The sequence below is a fragment of the Panthera onca genome, chromosome B4, assembly GCF_046562875.1.
Source record: "Panthera onca isolate mPanOnc1 chromosome B4, mPanOnc1 haplotype 2, whole genome shotgun sequence".
In the NCBI taxonomy this organism is placed as follows: Eukaryota; Metazoa; Chordata; class Mammalia; order Carnivora; family Felidae; genus Panthera; species Panthera onca.
This window is the reverse complement of record NC_138345.1, coordinates 123,308,565-123,331,897: the sequence shown is the minus strand read 5'-3', so window position 1 is coordinate 123,331,897 and position 23,333 is coordinate 123,308,565. Positions and strand designations below refer to the sequence as shown.

General features: G+C 46.3%; 1 protein-coding gene across 1 annotated transcript in view; it reads right to left on the bottom strand.

The window, feature by feature from the left end:
• STAB2 (stabilin 2) overlaps positions 1–23,333 on the bottom strand; it is a 164,291-nt gene that overhangs the window by 53,132 nt on the left and 87,826 nt on the right. Inside the window, exons 28-39 of the mRNA XM_060656580.3 lie at positions 22,573–22,620; positions 20,991–21,127; positions 20,467–20,581; positions 18,041–18,118; positions 14,896–14,994; positions 14,700–14,807; positions 11,595–11,726; positions 7,914–8,042; positions 6,596–6,652; positions 5,077–5,172; positions 3,343–3,538; positions 1,836–1,931 (exon numbers count right to left, since the gene is read on the bottom strand). Coding sequence (XP_060512563.3) covers positions 1,836–1,931; positions 3,343–3,538; positions 5,077–5,172; positions 6,596–6,652; positions 7,914–8,042; positions 11,595–11,726; positions 14,700–14,807; positions 14,896–14,994; positions 18,041–18,118; positions 20,467–20,581; positions 20,991–21,127; positions 22,573–22,620 — 1,291 coding nt within the window. The remainder of the gene's footprint in view (positions 1–1,835; positions 1,932–3,342; positions 3,539–5,076; positions 5,173–6,595; positions 6,653–7,913; positions 8,043–11,594; positions 11,727–14,699; positions 14,808–14,895; positions 14,995–18,040; positions 18,119–20,466; positions 20,582–20,990; positions 21,128–22,572; positions 22,621–23,333) is intronic.

Here is a 23,333-nt window from a genome sequence, read left to right as displayed (position 1 = left end):
TCCCTTGGAGGCAATGAACTTTCTCCTGGAGGCAATGAAGAGTCATAGCAGGTTGTCAAGTCCTGGGGAGGGGGTGGGAATAATGGTCTTACCTATTGCTATGGCGGGGGTAGGGGCAGATGTTTGTGTCACCTCACCCCTCAAATCCATATGTGGAAACCTAATCTCCAGGGTGAAGGTGTTGGGGCTTGGGCCTTTGGAGATGGTTAGGTCATAAGCGTGCTCATGAATGGGATTAGTGCCCTTATAAAAGAGACCCCAGAAAGCACCCTTGCCTCTTCTGCCGTGTGAGGACGTGAGAAACCAGCAGCTGGCAACCCAGGAAAGGGTTCTCACCAGAGCCCGATGGCACCTGGTCTCAGACTTCCAGCCGTCAGAACTGAGAGAGACGTTTCTGTGGCTTATAAGACATCTCGTCTATAACACTTGTTATAGCAGCCTGAACTAAGACACCTGTGTTCTGGAAAGTTCTCTCTGGCAGCCATGTGGAGGATGGAGTGGAGGAAGCTAGGACAGGAGGCACAGGGACAGACCCCAAGCCTCTCACTGAGAGGATGAGCCACAGGATGGGATGTGGATGTTAGAATAATGCAGACATGCTGGCCAGGGAGGCATGAAGGCCACGTGGGTGGTTTCTAGATTGGGGGGGGGGGGGCAGGTGGGGTGGGCTGGTCTTTTCTCCCAGGAGGGAGAGCAGGAAGAGGAGTGAGTCTGGAGGGCTGTCCTTGGGGCACATTAAACATCAGCACAGTGTGGTGTGGCTAGGGGAGATGGGCCTGTTCAGATCCTGTTGTGGGAAAATAAAAATAAACGCATATAACCTCTGCAGGACAGCTCAGCAAAAAGTAGCAAACACTCCCTCCAAAAGTGCAACTTCTTTTTTTTTAATGTTTATTTTTAAGAGGGGGGGGATGGGCAGAGAGAGAGAGGGGGACTGAAAATCCGAAGTGGGCCCCACACTGACAATAGTGAGCTCAGTGTGGGGCTCAAACTCACCTACTGTGAGATCATGACCTGAGCTGAAGTCAGATGCTTAACCAACCTAGCCACCCGGGCGCCCCCAAAGTGCCAACTTCTGATGCAGATATCCCATCTTTAGAAATATCAGAGGATGAATTAGACAAATGCAAAATGATGTATGTTCATGGCAGTGCTACGATGACAATCGAAAATTGGTTTGAGAAAGCATGCTTTTTCAAGCATATTGCATGAAAACTGAAAAATGGTATTTATCTATATTTATCCATGTGGAAAGCTATCCGTTACATACTGTAAAATGAAAAAGTAGGCTGTAGGGGCACCTGGGTGGCTTAGTTGGTTAAGTGTCTGACTCTTGATTTTGGCTCAGGTCATGATCTCATGGTTTGTGGGATCGAGTTCTGTGTTGGGCTCTGTGCTGACAGTGTGGAGCCTGCTTGGGATTCTCTCTCTCTGCCCCTCCCCAACTTGTGCACGCACAATCTTTCCTTTCTCTCTCTCTCTTTCTCAAAATTAAATAAAAACTTAAAAAAAAAAAAAAGAAAAAGTAGGCTGTAAAACTGTATGTAGAGTGCGGTCTCACACACAGATGTTTATACACCCAGAAAAAGAGTGGAAGACCAGTAGGTCAATGTAAGACATTAGCGAGAGTTCTTTCCTGCTGTGGGAACATGAGCAGTTCTGATCTACTTCTTTCTTCTTGTCTTTATTTTACAAACTTTTTGCAGCAAGTAGGAATTACTTGGATTGCCAAAGGAAGTAACAGAGGCGTCATTTCTATTTTAGGAAGAAAGAAATGTAGCTGCTACGACGCGAGGCTAAGAGCAGATCATAAGGACCGAGGGGCTCGCCCTTACCACTGTCACATGACACTCCTCGCCAGCCAACCTCACAGTCGCAGGAGCCGTCACCCGAGGGTCCTTGGCTGCATCTCCCGTGGACACAAGAGCACGCTAAGTGGAAAAGTGCCCACAAATTGTTAGACCTCTGACCTGTGCTCAGGAGCTCATTTATCATTTACTATAAAGTGTCACTTCCTGTGAGAGGCATTTCATTCGCCAACCTGGTTCCAGGGGCTCATTGTCGTTAATGGAGGGCTGGATTCACAGGGAGGGCGGGGGCACAGGAGACAGAATCGAATCAGGCCATGATCTGACACAGACCACGGTTGTGGGACTGGGAAGCACTGTAGGTTGCTGACCCGAGTAGGTTGAGAGTGTCCTCAGCTAAAGTCATCGGAGGATTCAGGGCTGTGTGGGACAGCCTGGGCTGGGAGCACGTGTGTTCCCTAAGGTTTGTCCACTAGGTTTATATAACCCTGGTGTGGCGTTGCCTTCTTTAATAACATAGAAATGCCAATTCCTTTATTACGCAGCAGTGTCATGAGCCTCTGAGAACTGGCTGGAAGCTTTGGATGCCTTCCCCTGAGAAAAGGTTTCAGCTTTGGGGCGTTGCTAGACTCCATGACCCCATGAATCACAGGTTAGGAAGTCCTGCACAAATGGAAACAGAAAACGCTTCCAAATGACAGAAAGAATCAGCGCTATAGTTCCAACTATATGGTCTATGGTCCAATTATAATGATTCATTTATATATTGATTTTGGCTTGGACAGGCTACTGATAAAGCAGTGATAGCCAGGTCCAATTTATGGTGTTTAGTGCAAGGTAGAAAAATTCCTTGCTTTCCCATCGTGGATTAAGAAACTCCTCCCAAGTGCGTGTGTGCGTGTGTCCCTGGGCACAAGGAAGTCAGGGTCAGAGAATGCAAACAGATGATGGTTTTTGTGAAAACAAAACAGCTTAAAGCAGGTGGCTTGCTAAAGGTGAATTAATAGAGTAATCTTTACATAGAGGACAGCAGGATTCAAGAGCAAGGCTTTGGAGCCAAGTAAGGTATGATTCAAATCTCGGTTCTGCCTCTCATCAGGTGTGACCCTGGGGGAAGCCATTCAACTCTGCCTTAATATACTCATCTGTAAAATGGGTACCAGAACACCCAAGTATATAAGATTCCTGTGCAGACCAAATGAGAGACTGTGCAGGAACGGGCATTTCAGACTATCAAGCAATGTCCAAACCGAGAGGGTAACCAACATGAGGATCCAGGCGCACAGACAAATACAGAAATGTGAGGTTGGTGGGAGAACAGATTGGGGGTCGTTTGGTAGGTGCAGTTAGTGACTGGAAACGTTTGGAAACACTGTTTTGTGCATATCGCAGGACACGGACGTCCTTACAATTCCCTGATAGTAGGGGTGGGATTCTGGCCCGCCTGCCCAGACAGGCTGGCGACGGAGAGGGGAGGATCGGGCCCTGGCAGGTTTGGCGCGGCGCCCGGCGGGGTGGGGAGGAGGGTGCGCACCTTGGTCGCATTGGGGGCCGTACTTGCCCTCGGTGCAGGTCTCACAGGCCGTGCCCCCGAAGCCCTCTCCACACTCGCACACGCCCGTGCCGTTCAGCCCGTCCAAGCAGATCCCGTTTCCAAAGCAGACGTTCTCGGCTTTCCCTGGGCAGGGCTGGCACTGGGGGCCAAAGAAGCCGGCACAGCATTCTCTCGTCTGCAACCGGGGGGGACAAGGCTGGGCTTGGAGGGAGGCGGCCACACCTCCATCCCCGGGTTTTGTCCAGAGCTCTGACAATGCATGAGAGGTACCCTGAGCGGGAAGGAGCGGAAGGCAGGAAGGAGGGAAAGCAGAAAGGCCAGCGAGAGGCGGGGATGAAGACCAGCGGGAAAAGAGGGCATCAGGAACAGAGAAAAGAATAATGCAGGTGATGCAGGGGTGGAGGGGGATGTGTCAGCTGTGGTCACCATCCAGGACCCCGGGCCCCTCCCTGGTGTGCCTTATGTCGTCCCCACTGGTTCTGAGGGTGAGACGCCTTTGCAGGGGAAGCCTTCTGCATTTTATAAATGAATCTCTTGGAGTTAAGGGAAGCCCTCCTGGCTGTGTGCTTTTCTTACTTTTCTAAAATTTTTATTAACGTTTTCATTTTAATTCCACTATAGCTAGCATATAATGTTATCGTAATTTCAGGTGTGCACTATAGTGATTGGACAATTCCATATATTACTCAGTGCTCCTCATGATGTGCGTCATCTTTAATCCCCATCGCCTCTGCCTCTTATTCTTGAGTTCGCCAAAACACAAATGTCTAGGTCACTCAGTGGTGGCCTCAATAAGCGCAGTCACCATCTGTCACCATACGATGCTACTGCATAGTCCTAACTATAGCCCCTATGCTGTACTTTGCATCCCGTGTCTTGTTTTATAACTGGGAGTTTGTACCTCATAGTCCCCTTCACCTATTTCATTCCCCACCCTCCGTGGCAACGGTGTTCTCTGTGTTTTAAGAGTCTATGTTTTTGGTTTGTTTCTTGGTTCCTTTGTTTTGTTTTTAGATTCCACCTGTAGAATTGTTGATTCACCTGTTGTACTGGTGAAAGGAATATAACATTGTATGTTCATTCTACTTCAGTAAGAAAGTAAATGCATGAGCATGGCTGTGTTCCAAGAAAACATTTCTGGATCCTGGAAAACAAAAACCAAAAAAGCCCACAAAAGCTCTGCAGCTTGAGGGCCAGACCACCTTGATTTCTGTAGGATAGGCAGGGGCTATGCCTAGTCTTCTGGGAGAGAAGCAGAGCAGGAAGTTATAAAGACTTTTCCTGCAGATCCCAAAGCAACAGCACAGATGTACTTAGCTCTGGGGTTCGTTTTCTAAACAAGCAGGTGCACCTTCTCTTTCCCTTATTAGGGAGCTGGCTGTCTTCCCCATCCCTTTGCATGCAAGCACACTCACAGGGCATTTCACCCTGTTGCAACAATGAGATGGTCCTTCTAGCGTCTCAGTCCTTCTGTTTCTTCACCACACAATTGAATATTGCAGCTTTTACCTGTTTCCTGACTTACAAGGCTGGCCTGAGTTTTACTGTTAACCACCGCTACCTTGAATGATGATGACAACGGGAGTGGGGATGATGAGGAGGAAGAGGAGAGGCGGAAGGAATACATGTGAAGGCATCTGAAAAATATGACATATGATTACATTTCCCCATCTGCCGCAGGAATTGGAAGGGCGATTCAATCCTTATACTCACAATGACCGTTTTCATACAGCTTGGCTGGCACCCAATGAACACGGATCGCTTGCCCATGAAATAAAAGGTGTAGATACATCTCCTTGTCTCTTCGCCCTATGCAATAGAAACGATGTCAACGTTTTGGGGAAGAAGAAGTTCCAGTCCCTAGGAGAAAGTACGTGGGTGACATATCGCTGTTTCTCTGACTGAAATGTTCTGGAAAGGGAGGGGGTTGGTTTCTTGGAGCTGCTTTGTAAGAAAGGAGACACAAAATCACAATGTTGACTGCCAGAAGTGAAAGCAGGTAAAATCCAAATTAGGATACCTTGAGGTGGTACTCTGTAAAAAGAACTTTTGTCTAGAAAACTAACTCAGGAGAAGTTGTAGGAAAAGTTGTAAACTAGATAAAAATATCCTGTAATGTACCAGATTAAAACTCCAGTGAGAGAATCAGCATTGTTTTCATTATAAGTTTTCCTTCCTTCCTTCCTTCCTTCCTTCCTTCCTTCTTTCTTTCTTTCTTTCTTTCCTTCCTTCCTTCCTTCCTTCTTTTTCAGAGAGACAACGTGAGGGAGAGGGAGAGAGAGAATCCCAAGCATGCTCCATTGGGCATGGAAGGGCTTGATCTCATGACCCTAAGATCATGACCCAAACCAAAACCAAGAGTTGGATGATTAACTGAGCCACCAAGGTGCCCCATCATTAAAAATTTTTATTCTCATGCTATGGAAGGTGCATAAGCATCTATTTTAAAAAAATGTTTTTATGTTTAGTTTTGAGAGAGAGACACACACCCACACACACACACACACACACACACACACACACACACAAAGGGTGGGTGGGGGAGGGCCAGAGAGAGGGAGACACAGAATCTGAAGCAGGCTCCAGGCTCTGAGCTGTCAGCACAGAGCCCGATGTAGGGCTCAAACCCACGAACTGTGAGATCATGACCTGAGCAGAAGTCGGACGCTTAACTGACTGAGCCACCCAGGCGCTCTCCATCTATTTTTTTTTTGGTAACGATTGGAACATTATCAGGAGTGGCTCTTATAATAAATAGCTACAAGAAACATAGATTAGTAATCAATTCAAAGACATGTTTACTTCTCCCAAGTTTGCCATCTGTTTCTTAGAGGAAGTTGTAACTTCAACTAAAAGGAAACTCATCCAGATTGGATGTTGTTTGGATATACAGTCTGCCTTCTCTGATAAGATTTCTTGCTCTTATCCTTGACTGGCTTCTGGGATGTGAAAGATGTAGAAAGTGAAAAATCTCTTCCTGCATTGTGCATCGAATGATGTGAACCCCGGCTTCTATTTATGTACTAATTAAATTTTACTTTGGTCCAAAAAAAAAATGGATTCAAGACTTTAGAAAGATGCATATAATATAAGAAGGTAAAATTAAATTAAAACGCAGGGATTAAAATACAGGGATGAGGGCAGAGAAAATGAGATATGCTTGAGGTTCATTTTCTAATTCGGACCGCCTAGGATCTGGAAACTATTTTATAAAAGAAGACAAAATACTTACTAGTGGTTTAGTTCCAGGTGGGCAGATCGGCAGCTGGGAACACTTCCCACATTTTCCCTTGGTAAAACACAGAGGCAAAGTGAACATTTCATGGTTATTGCTTTTACTGCAAAGTATTTTCCAGACCTTGAAGCTGACAGTATTAGCATATAGAATTGAAACTCAGAAAGATATTAGGGGAGCTCATCCGATCAGCTTCTTTCCCGTTCATTTAGATAAGCCCTTCAACTACTTGAGGTCTGGGATGTCTTAGCATTGCTTTCCTCTACTCTCTGATACTAATTATCCTCTTACCTCATTTACATCCCAATTCCTTTAACAACAGCCCTCCTTCACGGAAAACCCATTATTTAGTGAATTTGTCGAGATTCCCAGACTGAGAGGATGTGTCACACACGGTGCCCGGCCTTGGGAGCACGGGGAGCTGAGGGGTCAGTACGGAGCTGATAGATACTATTGTAAAATAATGAGCACTAGTTAGGAATGACAGAAAATTTTAAATGTGACCCATTCCTAGAACAGGAGGAGGTCAGTGTGACTGGTTCTTAACTTGGCTTGCACCAGACAGGATGGTGTGGTTGTTCAGGGTTCTGGCTCTGGGGCCAGACTGCCTGGATTTTAACTCCTTGTCTGCCACTTGCTAGCTCTGTGAACCTGGTGCATTACTTAGCCTCTCTGTGGCTCGTTTTCCCCATCTGCAAAATGGGGATAGTAATAGTACCTATTTTGTAGGGTATTGTGAGCATGGTACATGTAACATGTGTATTAACCTGTGTAAAACCATTAAAACCACATAGAATATGTGCAGTGCCTGGCACATAAGAAGCGCCCCCAAAACGTCAGCAGCTATTACTATCGAGAAAGATCCTACACTATCTCATGGACTGAAAAGTCTCCATTACTGCATCTTATGTTACACTGAAATAATCCACCTCTTTATTTTCTCTCCTCATAGACCAGGTTTGGCCAATATCTGCCATAGGTGGACTATAGCCCCCCTCTGAGCCTGCGCTAGGCATGGCTTGTTTTCCCTTTGACGAAGACCATGGCTTGAGAATTCTGCTCAATACAACCCCCCAGGCACGTTCCCAGGTACTCAAGGTATAATTTATTGCACCAGATTTTGAGTCCATTGGGGTAGGGATCATGTCTTATATACCTTTGTAGAGCCAAGCTCATTCTGCTTTTTTGTACATCAGAGATGCTCACTCAGTGTTTTTCAACTGAATTGAGATACCCTGATAGTTGAAACTCATGCTTAACAAGTGTATAAAAAACTAAGCCAACAGTTGCATCACTGGCCTTGGATATAACTTACTTGTACAATCGTAGTGTCGTTGTTGTCACATCTATTCTTCTGAATTTCCAGAACTTTCCCCAAACCATGGATCACTCCCTTGTCAGTGGCTGCATTGGTGTAGTTTATTGGAGCCTCATTTACGTAGAGCTATAACCAAGAGAGTTAAATGTGAGTTTTAGTGTAGTGATTTCAAGGGAAGTAGGGAAGATCGGGATTGGAGGCAACAATATCACAACAACCTAGGAGATATTCCAGTATTCACCTCGAAGGTAACACACTGTAGTGGAAAAGGCCCTCCTAAGGGAGGAGAGTCTAAGTAACAGTCTCGCACCTGGCGCCAACTTGTTGTGTGACGATGGGCCAATGGTTTTTCCTCTCTAAATCTCAACTTCCTCTTTTGTAAAAGGAAGAGGCTGTTCTAGAGAATCTCTAAGGTTTCACTCCACCTCTCACATTAGGTGGTTTATGACCATTTGAGGAATTCTGAATCATGATTGTTATGTTAGTGCCACTGGCAAAATGGCACCACGGACGTGCTCAGCTGTGCTGTGGACTGGTGGTCCTGGAGGTGTGAATGCCTTCCAAAACGAAGATGTGGAGAATGAGACTCATTGGCCTTTCAGCACATCTCTATGGTTAATTGGCATCTCTATGGTTAATTGGCAAGCAACCCTCACAAAGGCCAAGTGACAGGCACTTAAGAAAAAACAATAACTAGCATTTTTTTTAGTGTTTTTGTTTGTGAAAAGAGTTCCACTAGGTAGTATCATTTCCCAGTGTGTGGTGAATGCTCAGAGGTTCTTCATGAAAGGCTGCTAACTCCAATTCAACTTTGAGCTATAACTTGTTTTATTTTGATTTTTTTTAAGGAGAGGATACCTTAATGATTGAGTAATACAAAACAAGGGAATCTACTAATTCGTTCATTAATGTAAATAATAAAACTGGAAACAAATGGTTCTTTAAAAAATTGGTCTCTGTGTGTGTGTGTGTGTGTGTGTGTGTGTGTGTGTGAGTTGGGAGAAGGGGAAATCTTCAGTGCACTAAGAAAAAGTTAAGTTTGTAACCAATAAGGGCTTCAAAATGATTAATAACATCCCCAGACTCCCCACAGCAGCAATATTAAAATGATTCTTCCAAGTGCTGAAACTTGAACTCCCATGGAATGTTGAAGTCCCTTATGTTTATTTGAAGTCAGGTGACTTTCCACTGGGTGTTGAGGTAAATCACGGCCGAGCTCCACAGGTGTTCTAGCGTCTGTGTAGATCTGTAAGACTAGCCGGGAACTTCACTGGTCGTGTCGAATGGTGGTTGCACCACAAACTTCCAGAATTCTGAGACACTGAACACTTTAAAAAATATCAAAATGGCAGAACTTCTGATGCTGTAATACTGTTGATTTGCATGAAAAAAGTCTGAATCATCTTCATGGTGAGATGTACTCAGGGAATTACAGGCTGCATTAAAATTTTTATTTGAGGGGCGCGTGGGTGGCTCAGTCAGTTAAGCGGCCGACTTCAGCTCAGGTCATGATCTCACTGTCCGTGAGTTCGAGCCCCGCGTCGGGCTCTGTGCTGATGGCTCAGAGCCTAGAGCCTGCTTCCGATTCTGTGTCTCCCTCTCTCTCTGCCCCTCCCCCGTTCATGCTATGTCTCTCTCTGTCTCAAAAAAAAAAAAATGACTTTAAAAAAAAAAAAAATTTTTATTTGAGGGGCGCCTGGGTGGCTCAGTCGGTTAAGCGGCCGACTTCGGATCAGGTCATGATCTCACCGTTCATGGGTTCGAATCCCATGTTGGGCTTTCTGCTGTTAGCACAGAGCCCACTTTGGATCCTCTGTCCTTCTTTCTCTTTGCCCCTCCTCCACTTGCATACTCTCACAAACTCTCTCTCTCTCAAAAACAAATAAACATTTAAAAAAATGATATGGATAAAAACAAAAAAATAAGTTCTTTACCAATCAAAACTTGCTTAATGGGAAAAATAAGAAAATGTATCTAAAAGGATCTCTTCAAAGTTATTGTACAATAGGTGGGACTATTTACAGGAGTCAGAGGAGAATATTTGGAGTTAGATTATTCTGTAAGACTCAAGCTCTTTTTTTTTTTTTTTTTTTAACCCAAGCAGGTTAAAACAAAACGCACACAAAAATTAACTTGTGGTTCAATGACAATACCATTGAGAGCATTGCTTTTAAGATTGCACTTTTTTATTTTTATTTTTTAAAGTTTATTTATTTTTGAGAGGGAGAGAGAGAGAGAGGGAGAGTACAAGTAGGGGAGGGGCAGAGAGAGAGAGGGAGACACAGAATGCCAAGCAGGCTCCAGGCTCTGAGCTGTCAGCACAGAGCCTGATGCAGGGCTCGAACCCATGAACTGTTAGACCTGAACTCAAGTCAGATGTTTAACTGACTGAACCACCAGGTGCCCCAGGATTGCACTTTTTGAAAGCCTCCAATAATATTATTGTTCAAAAATGTCTGTGATTAAACTTTCCTTTTCACAGAACACCTAGGTTATCTTAAACAATAATTTGTTTTTATTAGTTTTCCTTAGGAGAATTTATACTAGAATCACCCTGTGAGTTTCTCGCTGAATTTTCATAAACTGATCTTCCTTGATGTTTGAAATATTTAAATAGAATTACACTTGAAGCACTTTATTTTTATTTTTTTAAATTAAAATTTTTTTTAATGTTTATTTTTGAGAGAGAGAGAGAGAGAGAGAGAGAGAGAGCGCGCGAGCAGGGGAGGGGCAGAGAGAGAGAGGGAGACAAAGAATCTGAAGCAGTTTCCAGGCTCCGAGCTGTCAGCACAGAGCCCAATGCGGGGCTCAAACTCACAAACTGTGAGATCTTGACCTGAGCCACAGTTGGACATTTAACCAACTGAGCCACTCAGGAGCCCCTACACTTGAAATACTTCAAATGTTTAGTCTCATCAATTCTTTTTCATGAATCCTGAAGACTTTGAAATAATTAGGGGTTGTGTGAGGTAAATACTGAGCATCCGTGTGGGGGCAGTCGGTCCCAGGACTGCGGTCTGTGCGATCAGGCAATCATGACGTTACTCATTTGGCTGCTGGACCCCACGTGTCACTTGGCCCCCTCAGCCAGTGCCATGTCCTGGGAGTTGGGGTTTGTTGCCATGTCCACTGTTATCTTAGAGAGTGCTCAGGGACTGTCTGTTGGGTTTGTTAGGAATCACTGTCAAAGGGCACCTGTGACTGCTGGAATTCAAATACCGTGATTAGTGAAGCCGCACTGATTGTCCCGAGGCTGGTAACAGGGAGTGTGTTGAAGCTTGACAGTCTGTTTTCTCTTTACGGTGGAACATAGGCAACTGTCCTTTGTGGATAAGGTGGAGGAAGCACTGGTGAGATTTGTTTCAACAAGGAAGTGATGATGGTGGATAGGCGCTAAGACCCTCATTCCTGTCATTCCTGTTGGTTTGGTTTTGTTTTTTGGTTTATATATTTATTTTGAGAGAGATAGAGACAGCGGGAGCAGGGGAGGGTCAGAGAGAGAGGGAGAGAGAGAGAATCCCAAGCAGGCTCCATGCTGCCAGGGCAGAGCCCGAGATGGGGCTCGAACCCACGAAACCCATGAGATCATGACCTGAGCCGAAACCAAGAGTCGGACGCTTAACCGACTGGGCTGCCCAGGCACCCCTCCTTCCTGGGTGGTAAGTAAAAGGATCGCACCTGGTCGTCACGGAGGAAGAAGCCGACGAAGAAGGAAAAGCCCAGCATGGTCTCCCGGTGCATGCCGTTGTGCAGGTTGTTCTTCAGGAGTTTCTCCTCCAAGACCACGTGATACCTGAGCACGTCCTCCTCCTGGGCAACACACAGAACTGAGAGTCAACCCATAGGTCAGCCTGTCCCAGTCACTTGCCAGGCACCGTGGGGATCACAAGAGCAACAGCTTGTTGAACTGCAAGTTTTTGCCAAGACATCATGAGGCGATAGATGTGAAATACTAAATCTGAGACGCCATACCTCGGACTTGGCCAGTCTTCCATGTGGGATGGTCAGGAACTCCTGATGTGACCCTAAAACCCAGACTGAGATGATTTCTTTGAAGAGATGTGCTGTGAACAGAGGGTCCCCATACCCCAGCCTGCCTTTCGCCTCAGGGGCTACAAGAGGAGATTCGATGGGATGTTTTGAAGAACATGATCTGTGTGCCCTGCAGATAGGGTGACCTATGGGACCAGGTTATACTCAGAGCTGAGCAATCTCATGTCATAGCTGGCTGGCAGGGTGGAGGGGGGAGGAGGGTGGACAGGCCAGCACTCCCAGCGCTGGCTTGGGACGAGAGAGGACGTGTGTCCTGTGGACCAGATGTGTGGTTCTCTGAGAGAACTGGGGCCTTAGGTCCTATCTTAGATGGGTGCTCACTGGGGCAGACAGGTTCCCCCTGGGGAAAAGCCGGAGGCGGGTTCTGGATGCTTAGGGTCCAAGGAGGAGATAAGTGACTACAGCAGTAGGATGCATGCACACAGGTCAGGGGACAGCAGTCAGAGACCACTGGTGATGAGTGGGGTCTCCGAAGGACCCACCAAAGTGGGGAGAGGGTAGGAAGAGGGAGGGGGAGAGAGAGCACGCTTTGAAACCCTGACCTGGCCCAGAAACAGCAATGGCATCTCAAGATGGTACCAGTTAGGTAAGACCCTTCCTACCCTTTTCAGTTCTCCTCCTGAGAACCCCGAACCCACCCTCCACACTCTGCTTTTGTGATGCCGCAGTTGCGACCGCAGTCTACAGTTTTCCTTTGCCTGGGCTCCTGGTAGGTTCTGCCAGTAGAAAGTGCTAGAAGGAGACTGTGAGGCCTATTAGAACTGAAGGAGGGAGAAGGGATTTCTTCCTTCTGTTTGCTTCCTGTTTCTATGGGCATCACCCAAGCCCCGCTCTGCACCCCAGAGGGGCAGCTGGATCTGGAGGGAAGGGCTTCTCAGCCCCTGCCAGGCAACACCCTCTGCTGGATTCTGGGTCCTGGACCCCCAGGGACCCTCCTTCAGGGTCAGAGACGCCAGGTGAACATTGCCCCCTCCGCAGAGGTCAGAGTTACAGCTCCGAGAGGCTCTTGCTCTGCATTTCTCTAAATTTTAGTAATTCTAACCTCTTCCTTTTGCTCTTCCAGCCTTTTGGGTCTAGATGCTTCCTGCTACTGCTACCTCTGACTTCTCTCTCCCTCCTTTTAACCTTTCAGTTATGTTTACATAGCTTTGTACCCGATCAACAATTCATGATATTAAACTCTCTCCGGTATGGCTTCTGTCTCCTGATGGACCCTGGTTGATTCAAGAACAAGCCCCCTCCTCCAGTTTCTCACCTAGACAAAGCCCCAGCAGGGAACAGTGAGAGATGTGATTTGAAATCCAGTTCGACATGTTGATTATTACTGGAATTTTTTTTAACTTAATTGAGACTGTGTTTGTGACTTCACATGGTCATAGGACTTTTGGGAAAAACGGAAAAGTTGTGGGATTGCCTGAAGTTTCATCCCAGGGGAGGAAAAGAATATTTTCCACTGGACACATTCAAAGGGACTGGGGCAGGGCAGAGGAGATCCCAGGATCCTGATCCCATCCCAGGTGTCCTGCTTTTTCAATATGCAAGTCACAAAAATCTAGGACAGTGTCTCTGACTTCATGGAGTTTATAATCTACTTGGAGAGCTAAGGTTCGCTCACTTGAAAGGACAATTCACCCAGATAGTACTGCAGGGGTGTGCAAATGATCTGAATTCAGAGGCAGGGGAGATTTTCTGAAGGCTCTGGTGGCCAGGGCCAGCTTCCCTGAGGCAGTCAGAGTGGACTTGAAGAATAGGTAGGGAGATTCAGGAGGTAGTGAAGGCAAAAGGGCAGTGTGTGTGTGTGTGTGTGTGTGTGTGTGTGTATGCACGCACATGTGTGTGTGCACATGTGTGTGTGCATGTGTGGGTAGATATGAACAAAGGCACCAAACACATCTTGGCTTGTTTAGGGTCTCTGAGACCGTCCCTCTGATTAGACCATGTGGTTTCTGCAGAGAATGGGTGGGCCCAAGGATGACACTAAGGGGCTTCACAGGTAAGTCCGCATTTCGTTAGTATCTGGGGCTCAGTCACCCTATTTGAAGATGTAAGGGAAAGAAAGCTGTGTGCTTGCTGTGCAAATACACCTTCAAACATATTCTCTCATCATGGGGCAGGGGGCTGAGGGCAGGGGGCTGGGGGCAGGGCAACCCCCGGCCCCTATGTGAAAATTCCGGAGCAACCACCGAATAGAAGATGAATGGTGGCCAGTTAATGGAGGCCTTAGATATCTGGGGAGGTAGTCTGAACTGAGATGGGGACGCATTCAAGGGTTTTGAGGCAGACAGTGTCATATTGGAGCTCTGCATTCTTTGACAAAGTCCTTTGACAAATCTGGGCTGTGTAGCCCCAGATGTTAGAAACCAGGAAGGACAGAGGTGGGAGAAGAGGATGAAGACAGAGACCACCCACTCTCTCTCCGTCCTTGCCGCAGACATCTCAGTGGCCCGGGGCCAGGAGAGGCAGGGCCAGGAAGGAGGGTGACTATGAGGATCCTTCCAGGTTCCTGGGACACCTGCGTCCTCGTGTACAAGGGCCCCAGTGTGTGCTTCCATGGGTATGAATGAAACAAGAAAGCGGAGAAAGTCTCGGTGCGGGTTTACATTAAGTGTCTGCACATGGACAAGGAAGTTTTGATTGAAAGAGTGAGACTGTACATGACTGATGGATGGAAAGAGGTTGAGTTTGAACGGTCAGAAAATAATTTGCCTGGTTATCCTTCCCAATACCTACTAGAGTTGCAATCTTCTTCTCCCGGATGTAATTCTCAATGGCGTCGTTGTTTGGAGCAAACACTGTATAAGCATCAGCTGCCTCGATCGCACTCGCCAGATTATATTGCTGCAATGGAGGGAGACAAGAACGCATGAGGGATTCCCGTTGCCAGGTAACCTGAGCAAGTGGGTCACGCAGAGAATGTGGTACCTACAATGATGTAGCCCCGGAAGATGGAATAGTTGGGCATCTGGTCCAGCCGCGTGAGCAGGTTTGGTAGGGAGCCAGTTAGACTTCTTCGAGGCACCAGAACCTGGGGAAGTAAGCCCCCAAACTCTGTTAGCATGTGTCAGCAGGGCTTGTTGCCCTCCGGTACGTAAGTTCATGTCACGTGACAATATGCAATGAAGAGTGCCTCTGCGCATTTAAAAAATTTTTTTTTAACGTTTATTTATTTTTGAGACAGAGAGAGACAGAGCATGAACAGGGGAGGGGCAGAGAGAGAGGGAGACACAGAACCTGAAAACAGGCTCCAGGCTCTGAGCTGTCAGCACAGAGCCCAACGCCGGGCTCGAACTCACCGACCATGAGATCGTAACCTGAGCCGAAGTCGGACGCTTAACCGACCAAGACACCCAGGCGCCCCTCTCTGCGCATTTTAAAAAGGGCACCATTTCCTCTGACACTTGGCGATACCAAATGGGTGCGCAGCCTGGGGAGTGAAGGGGGCTGGGTTTTAACCAGGCGCCTTTATACACGGCACAACTTGTACAAGTGTTCCTGGTGGCCCTGACGCAGGTCCACGGGTGGGTACAGGAGGTCTTTAGGGGGCCAGCGCAACCCAGAGGCTAAGCAGAGACCTTGAGCCAGTTGACAGGCATCCAGGAATCTTTTGTGGTCACATAACTTCTTCCTCAATCCAGTTATTTAACCATGAGGGGCCTTAGTTGTCTCAGTTTTTAAAAAGAGTGTGTGTTTGTTTGTTTATTTATTTATTTTTTATAAAGTTTTTTTTTTTTTTTAACGTTTATTTATTTTTGAGACAGAGAGAGACAGGGCATGAACGGGGGAGGGTCAGAGAGAGAGGGAGACACAGAATCTGAAACAGGCTCCAGGCTCTGAGCAGTCAGCACAGAGCCCGACGCAGGGCTCGAACTCACATACCGCGAGATCGTGACCTGAGCCGAAGTCGGACGCTTAACCGACTGAGCCACCCAGGCGCCCCATTTATTTATTTATTTAGAGAGAGAGCAAGCACGAGCGAGGGAGGGACAGGGAGAGAAAGAGGGAGACAGAGAGAATCCCAAGCAGGCTCCGCACTGTCAGTGCCGAGCCCGACGCAGGGCTCGAACTCACGAACCGTGAGATCATGACCTGAGCTGAAATCAAGAATTGACGCTTAACTGACTGAGCCACCTGGGTGCCCCTTATCTGTCCTATTTGTGACGTGAGGACAGTCACGTCTATTTTCTTAGGGCCGTTGTAAAAATTAAATGAGAGAATGTGACGGGATATTTTGTACGGTGCCCTGTACCTGCTGGGCTGTCAACCATCCTAACTGTCACCGTGGATGAGGCTGGGTGCCACTGCTGCCGAGGGACACAGCAGTGCGGCCCACCCCCCTGGGACCTGCCATCAGGTGGGAGGGCATAGTGTGCTGGATGAACCATACACCCAGTTCCTCCCATGGGAGGACAGAGGAAGGAGAAAGGCATAAAACCAGCATTTGTGGAGGGAAGGCCTGCTGGGCAGCAGGCATCGAGAGAGAAGGTGTTATTTATTTATTTATTTTTTTAATTTTTTTTTTAACGTTTATTTATTTTTGAGACAGAGAGAGACAGAGCATGAACGGGGGAGGGGCAGAGAGAGAGGGAGACACAGAATCGGAAGCAGGCTCCAGGCTCTGTGCCATCGGCCCAAAGCCCGATGCGGGGCTCAAACTCACTGAGTGTGAGATCGTGACCTGAGCTGAAGTCGGACGCTTAACCGACTGAGCCACCCAGGTGCCCCGAGAAGGTGTTATTTAATTCTTACCAGAGGAGAAAAATGAGGCTCAGATTGGTTATGTGGCTTGCCCAAGGTCACATAGCTAGCTACGGGCTGGTACCCAGATACTACACGCCATCCTTGATGATAGGGGCCACAGGGATGAAGGAAGGCTTGAAAGAGGAGGTGAGACCTGAACTGGCCCCATGATAATACTCAGTTCAGGAGACAGACTGAGGTATCGCTGTACTAACAAGGTGTGTAAATGAGTCGGGGTAATTTTATGTTTTCCAAAAAGGTTTTTAGTCCTTTGGAAAGCCAGGATTGGAGAAGAAAAATACCCTTGCTAAGTAATGTTCTTCATAAACCCAGGGCGCCTGTGTGGCTCAGTCGGTTAAGCGTCTGATTCCTGATTTCAACTCCGGTCGTGATCTCACGTTTCATGCGTTCAAGCCCTGCGTCAGGCTCCGCGCTGACAGTGAGGAGCCTGCTTGGGATTCTCTCTCCCTCTCTCTCTCTCTCTCTCTTTGCCGCCACCCCCCGACTCTCTCTAAGTAAATAGACATTAAAAAAAAGTCATAAACCCAACATATTTCTGTGCAAGTGATGAATCACTTGCTCAAAAATGTTTTTCTTAATGCTTCTCAGTAATACAAAGAAATTGCAAGGTTTTTACAAGATAACGCATCTAGGAGTCTTAAACTTGCCTCTCTTTTCTGAATAGAAATAGTTGAACTTTTCTGTAAATTAAAATCAAAAGTGAGTATATAAGTGCCAAGAGAGGATAATTTTAGTTAAAATGCTGTTAGTTAATTGTCTTTTCCGATCTCCCACCTTTCAAAAGTTCCCAATGTACCCTCACTTCTCACCTGAATTTTCAATGAAAATCCTAATATAGTAACTGAAAATTACAGGATAGCTTAAACTCCCATTTCCCACTATGCTTTTTTTTTTTTTTTAATCACATACCTTTGAGTACCGTTGAATTGTGTCTTTGAAGAAAATGAAAATTTCAAAACACCTTTTCTACCCTTTTCCATTTTTTTCTAGGGCCTTCCTTCCCCCCATCTTTTTAGGGTACAATAATACAGAAAGGGGAGAGGAAAACTATACATAACCCCTTGCTTCTCCTCCAGTTCTTGATTAAGATATCCTCATAAGTAATAAATATAATCTAGGTGACAATCCTTGATGTAGGGCCCGTGGCAGAACATAGCCTGAATAAATAGGCTGAGTCTGACCGAATGAACAGAGCCTCTAAACAGTTTTAACACTAAAGTCATGGGGCACAACACAGGTTTCTTTTACATTAAGGGTAGCCTGTCCCCGCAAAAGACACAGAACAGGATATGTGAAACATTGCAAGTCTGTACCTTGTTGATGATGTGTATCACGCCATTTGTGGCTGCATTGTCGCTGTCAATGACAGATGCTCCTTCAATTGTGACATTCTGTAAATGCAAGCCACCATGGGAAGGTGAGTGTCCTTAGAGTCGTACATCCACGGATTGAAAGTGTTTCTGGGTTTTACACTTCTTGAGCAGTAGCAACTCTCACACTTTGGATAATGACCCAAAGCTAGAAATGTCCTTAATTGTGACACACTAGACATCACACACACACACACACACACACACACACACACACACACACACACACGTATGCACACAATCAAAATGAAGTGATACTTTCCTCTACTATTTGGGAGGTCCCAGAATACCAATTCTTGTCTTTTCTATTTCATTCAGAGAGTGCTGGTTGAGGCTCACCAAAGTGATCCTGCAGTTTGAAAAGCAGTGTAGACAGTGTTGTGTGGGTTGAATTGTGTCCTCAATATTCATACATTGGAGTCCTAACCCCTAGTACCTCAGAATGGGACCTATTTGGAAATAGGGTCTTTATAGAGGTAATCACATTAAAATGAGATCATTATGGTAGGTCTTAGTTCAATATGGCTGGTGTTCTTATAAGAAGAGGAAATTTGGACATAGCTGTACAGGGAGAACACTGTGTGAGCGTGAAGAAGGCCATGTCCAAGCCAAGGAGAGAGGCTGGAACAGCTCCTTCCACAGCCCTTGGGAACAAATCTTGCTCACACCTCGATCTTGGACTTCTGGCCCCCAGAACCTTGAGACAAAATTCTCTGTTGTTTGAGCCACTCGCTTTGTGGCACGTGGTGAAAGCAGCCTTAGCAAACTAATGGGGACAGTAACCGACTTTCCTGATCAGCATCCAGCTACTTTTCAAGAACATTGATTACCCCACCTACCCACCAACCCAGTCACCAACTAACCATGACACAACTCGGACTCCGTTCTCTCTACTTTCCTTTCTTCTTCTCCTCACCATTACCCTTTATTTAAAATCCCTTCTGGGACCCTAGGTGCAGAAGGGGACTCGTCTCACCCTGAGCAGCTCCCAAGTTACATCAGCAGAATCCCTGAAATAAGCATTCCTGGCCACCTTGCACATCTCTTTTGGTTAAAGGGAGACATTTATATCAGACATAGGAACTCATTAAAAATGTGTCTCTGGTGGTTAGTTCCTCCAGGTCAATGGTCCCAATTGATTTGTCTCAGAATGTATAGAACCTGCGATTAGCCTGCCCAGGATGGGTGTTCAATAAATGCTTGCTAAGAGAATCAGCTAAAACACTGAAGGAAGGGGTGCCTGGGTGGCTCAGGTGGTTAAATGTCTGACTTGGGCTCGGGTCATGATCTCGTGGTTCATGGGGTCAAGCCCCACATCAGGCTCTGTGCTGACAGCTTGGAACCTGGAACCTGCTTCAGATTCTGTGTCTCCCTCTCTCTCTACCCCTCCCTGCTCGTGCTCTGTCTCTCTCTCTCTCAAAAATAAGTAAACATAAAAAAAAGTAAACACTTATGGAAAACAACACATTGGTATATGTATGTAATGCACTGACATTATTATAATATGTAAAGAATCCATGGGCTGTATGCAACTCTTTTTGGCTTTCTAAAAAGACTGATCTGATGAAGTACATACATTCTGGTAATTCTAGGCATAGACCCTTTTCACAGTGCTCACATCGATGAGTAGGAAGGTAAAAATGTTTTAGAGCAGTAATTCTAAGACATTTTTGACTGTGGCCCATGGTCCACTGATGTGGCAGTTCCCACTTTCTAGCAGAATCATCATTTTCATCTTGTGCAGTTCACATAAAGAGCTATAAAACACTGCCCTATGCAGCTGGGCAGCCAGACTTCCTGATGAAGACAGAATCTAAGTCCTGACACACGGCAGTAAGGTCCAGAGGGCAAGCTCTATGGGGCTCTGGCACTGCCCTAACTCCACGTAGAAGGTGCTCAACAGATATTTGTTGATCCACCCCGACCTAATATACAATTTTAGCAATCTATAACGTCTCTAGTAGGTTACCAGTAATCAGCTTTTAGTTAACCATATACAAATAACCAAAGTTGTGAAATTGCATAACATTTACCCAGGACAATGGAAAGATTTGCCTTTGTGGATCAGTTTGTGGTCTGTTGGAAGGAGCCACATGGCCAACCAGTGGGTGGGGGGGGGGGTGCACATTTTATAGGATCACTACTACAGAGTAATGTGTGTGTGCATGCCTGTGTGTGTGTGTGTGTGTGTGTGTGTATGAATATATGTTGGCAGTTGTTGAAGCTGGGCGATGCCTACATGGAAGTTCTATTCTTGATCCATGTTTGCTCATGTTTGGACATTTCCACAACACAGAAATTGTTAAGAGGGCAGCATGAACACAGATGACACATCTCCACTAAACAGACAAATTAGAACACTCTCTTACCCCATCTGCCTTTGCCAGGTGAAGGAAGTTGCCCTGCAAAGACGTTGCCAGCATGTCAGAAGGTGACAGAGCCCACAGATCTGCCACTCTGTACGTGCCTAGTAGCACATGGTATCTGAAACGACAGTCCGTAATGGCTACAGTGAAGGATCCATGCATGAGGCAGTATCATCGAGTAGTTAAGAAAATAGGTTCTGGAGCCAGAACCTCTTCCCCTGCAATTATCAGCCATGAAACCTTGGGTTAGTTACTTAATCACCCTTGCCTCAGTTTGCACATCTCTAAAATAGGTCTAATTTTAATGCCCATCTCATAGGGTTGCTGGGAGGATGAACTGAGTTACACCTAAGGCAGTTAGCACAGAGTTGGCTGTCAATAACGTTAACTGTTATCATTCTGGGGTAGGAGAGTTCTGGAACATTTGAGGTTCACGGATCTCAAGGACCACGTGACCTCCCTCCACTGAACTTCTTTCACACTGATGCTAATAAGATATTGTGAAGAATTAAATACATAATACCTACTTTATTAGGGCTGGAATATTGCTCTTGGACAACCAAAAGGCTTTTTCATCTTGGTCCATGTTCTCAATAGCTTGCGGGGAGGGCACGAGGACAGTGAGGTTTGAGGCGGCTGACAGCATGGCTTGTAGAGAAGCATTCTGAATCATAGGAGGGAAGGAAAGTAGGCCTGATTCACATTAGAGGACAGACAGGGCTGGCTGAATGCTAGGCAGAGATGAAAACTTCCTATGCGAAGTAATTTCAGGGATACTGGAAAGGTCTTAGGGACCCCTTTCCCAAATCCATCCCACCCACTGGCTGGTGCCCCCTATGCTCTTATGAGATGCATTCTTCTGATTTAAATTGTGAGTTTTATCAAAAGGCACATTTTCCTGATCCTCCAGTCAGACTTTGAGTCATGATCAGTCATTTACCCTTTAGTCTAAACAAAGAATCAGAGCACCGTCTTGCTGATTGTGTGTGTGTGGGTGTGTGTACACATGTATGTGCGGAGAACCTTGGGAACCCTTGGATGCCCTTGGAATAAGGATGGTGGGAAGGTTATGGGAAGCATTTCAGCATGGGGGACACACTGGAGGCCTGAAATCAAACTTAACCTACTTTTCGTTCTTCCCTAGAGCCAGTTCTGGGTAGAAGTGGTGCGCTTAGGTTTAACAGCTGCTCCCAGGAAAAACAAACAAAAAGCCTTCATTTGTAGTGTTCCCTGATTTCTGTGGTGTGTACCCTCCCACCATGGCTGATTTCAAGTATTGAAAGTAGGGTTGGGGAGGATGTGTTCTTGTGTATTGTGATGAGCTGGGTCCACTTCACCCCCGCGCAAGCTTACGCATGTGGGGTTAGTTTACACGGAAATCATCATTGTACAATAGGATTCTCAGTCCCTGCCCTTCCATGCGTTGGGGGCAGAGAGGCGCTACACAGTAAGGAGCCGTCCCGGAGTGGATTACCTATCTTGGCACGTGTCTTCTCAAAGGGAATAAACCACTGGTCATGAAGGGACCTTGGTCCACCCATGCAAAGATGAGAGAGATTCAGACAACTGGTACAGCGGGGATTGGATTCTGCATTATAGAACTTTCCAGGGGAGAAGAAAAAGCTCCTCTAGGCATGTTGGGCTGACAGCTAAGTGCACATGGATTACCCCAGATTGCAACTATGAATACCAAATCCAACTCGGTGAATTGCAATAATGATATGCTGACTTTTCACAAAGACCTCTTGATGCGAGAAGCTATATGTATACATTTGAATTGGTTTCAACCAACTTTTCAAAGTTGACCCCTCCGGCTTAACCTAGACCAGAAGTTTTTAGCCCTGGTTGCGTGCTAGAATAACCCGGGAAGCTCTTACAATGCATGATCCCAAGGGTAACCTCTGGCCAATCGAATCAGAGGGTGTGCTGGTGGGAGCCTCGGCATGGCTATTCAAAGTGATCCTAAAGTGCAGTCAGCGTGGAGAGCCACCGCTCTGGACGATTGCCTTCCTTCCTTCCTACCAGCTCCCCTCCTTTCGGTTTTCTGTTCCACGCATTCCAAATTTCTAAAATTATGTACATTTCCTGCATTCCAACAAAGGTACTCACATTTATCCACTGATTAAATATAGCTGCCGCAGAGAGAAATGACAACTCCTTATTCATGTCGTGCAAGCGAGGGAGGGAGAGATGAGAGAGAACACGAGAAAAGGAACAATGAATGAGAAGCATAACCACAGTGCATGTCTCAGTAGCACGCACTTAGCCTTCCTATGGCTGGGCTCACTTGTGTTTTCAGCATGAATGGGAGCCCCAGCTGGTTGAATTTCCACGTTGCCAGAGGTGTGCATTTCTTTCACGCTTAGTGGCTCCATTACCCTCTATATTTGAGGCAAAGAAGGAATTCCAGAAACTTCAGACAGACAATCACCTGAAGTTCTTCCAAATTGGAATTGAGTTGTTAAGAACATGGCACCCAACCTCATGGAGGGCCACAGGGCTCAATGGCAGCCCTCTTTCAGAGCCAACCTTGAGTAGTGGCTTGGGAGGCAGGGCCCAACCACCCTGGTTTTTCACTCTGGTTTGGTCATTTCCTAATTGCTTACGCAAGTTACTTAGTCTCTCTGGGCCTCAATTTTCTTGTCTATAAGATGGGGATAATAAAAATCTCCAACTGATAGGTTGATGTGAAATTTGGAGGACTTAAGGTTTTAAAGTGCTTAGAACAGAAGCTGTGATGCGGGCCTTGCTCTGTCTTAGCCACTCCTACTTTGCATTTCTCTACCGTGGAATGTGTTAATGAACATGTATACTGAACCGCTGCGGTGGGCACCAGGTTGGAGTGAAGGGAGGGTAGAAGACACAAAAAG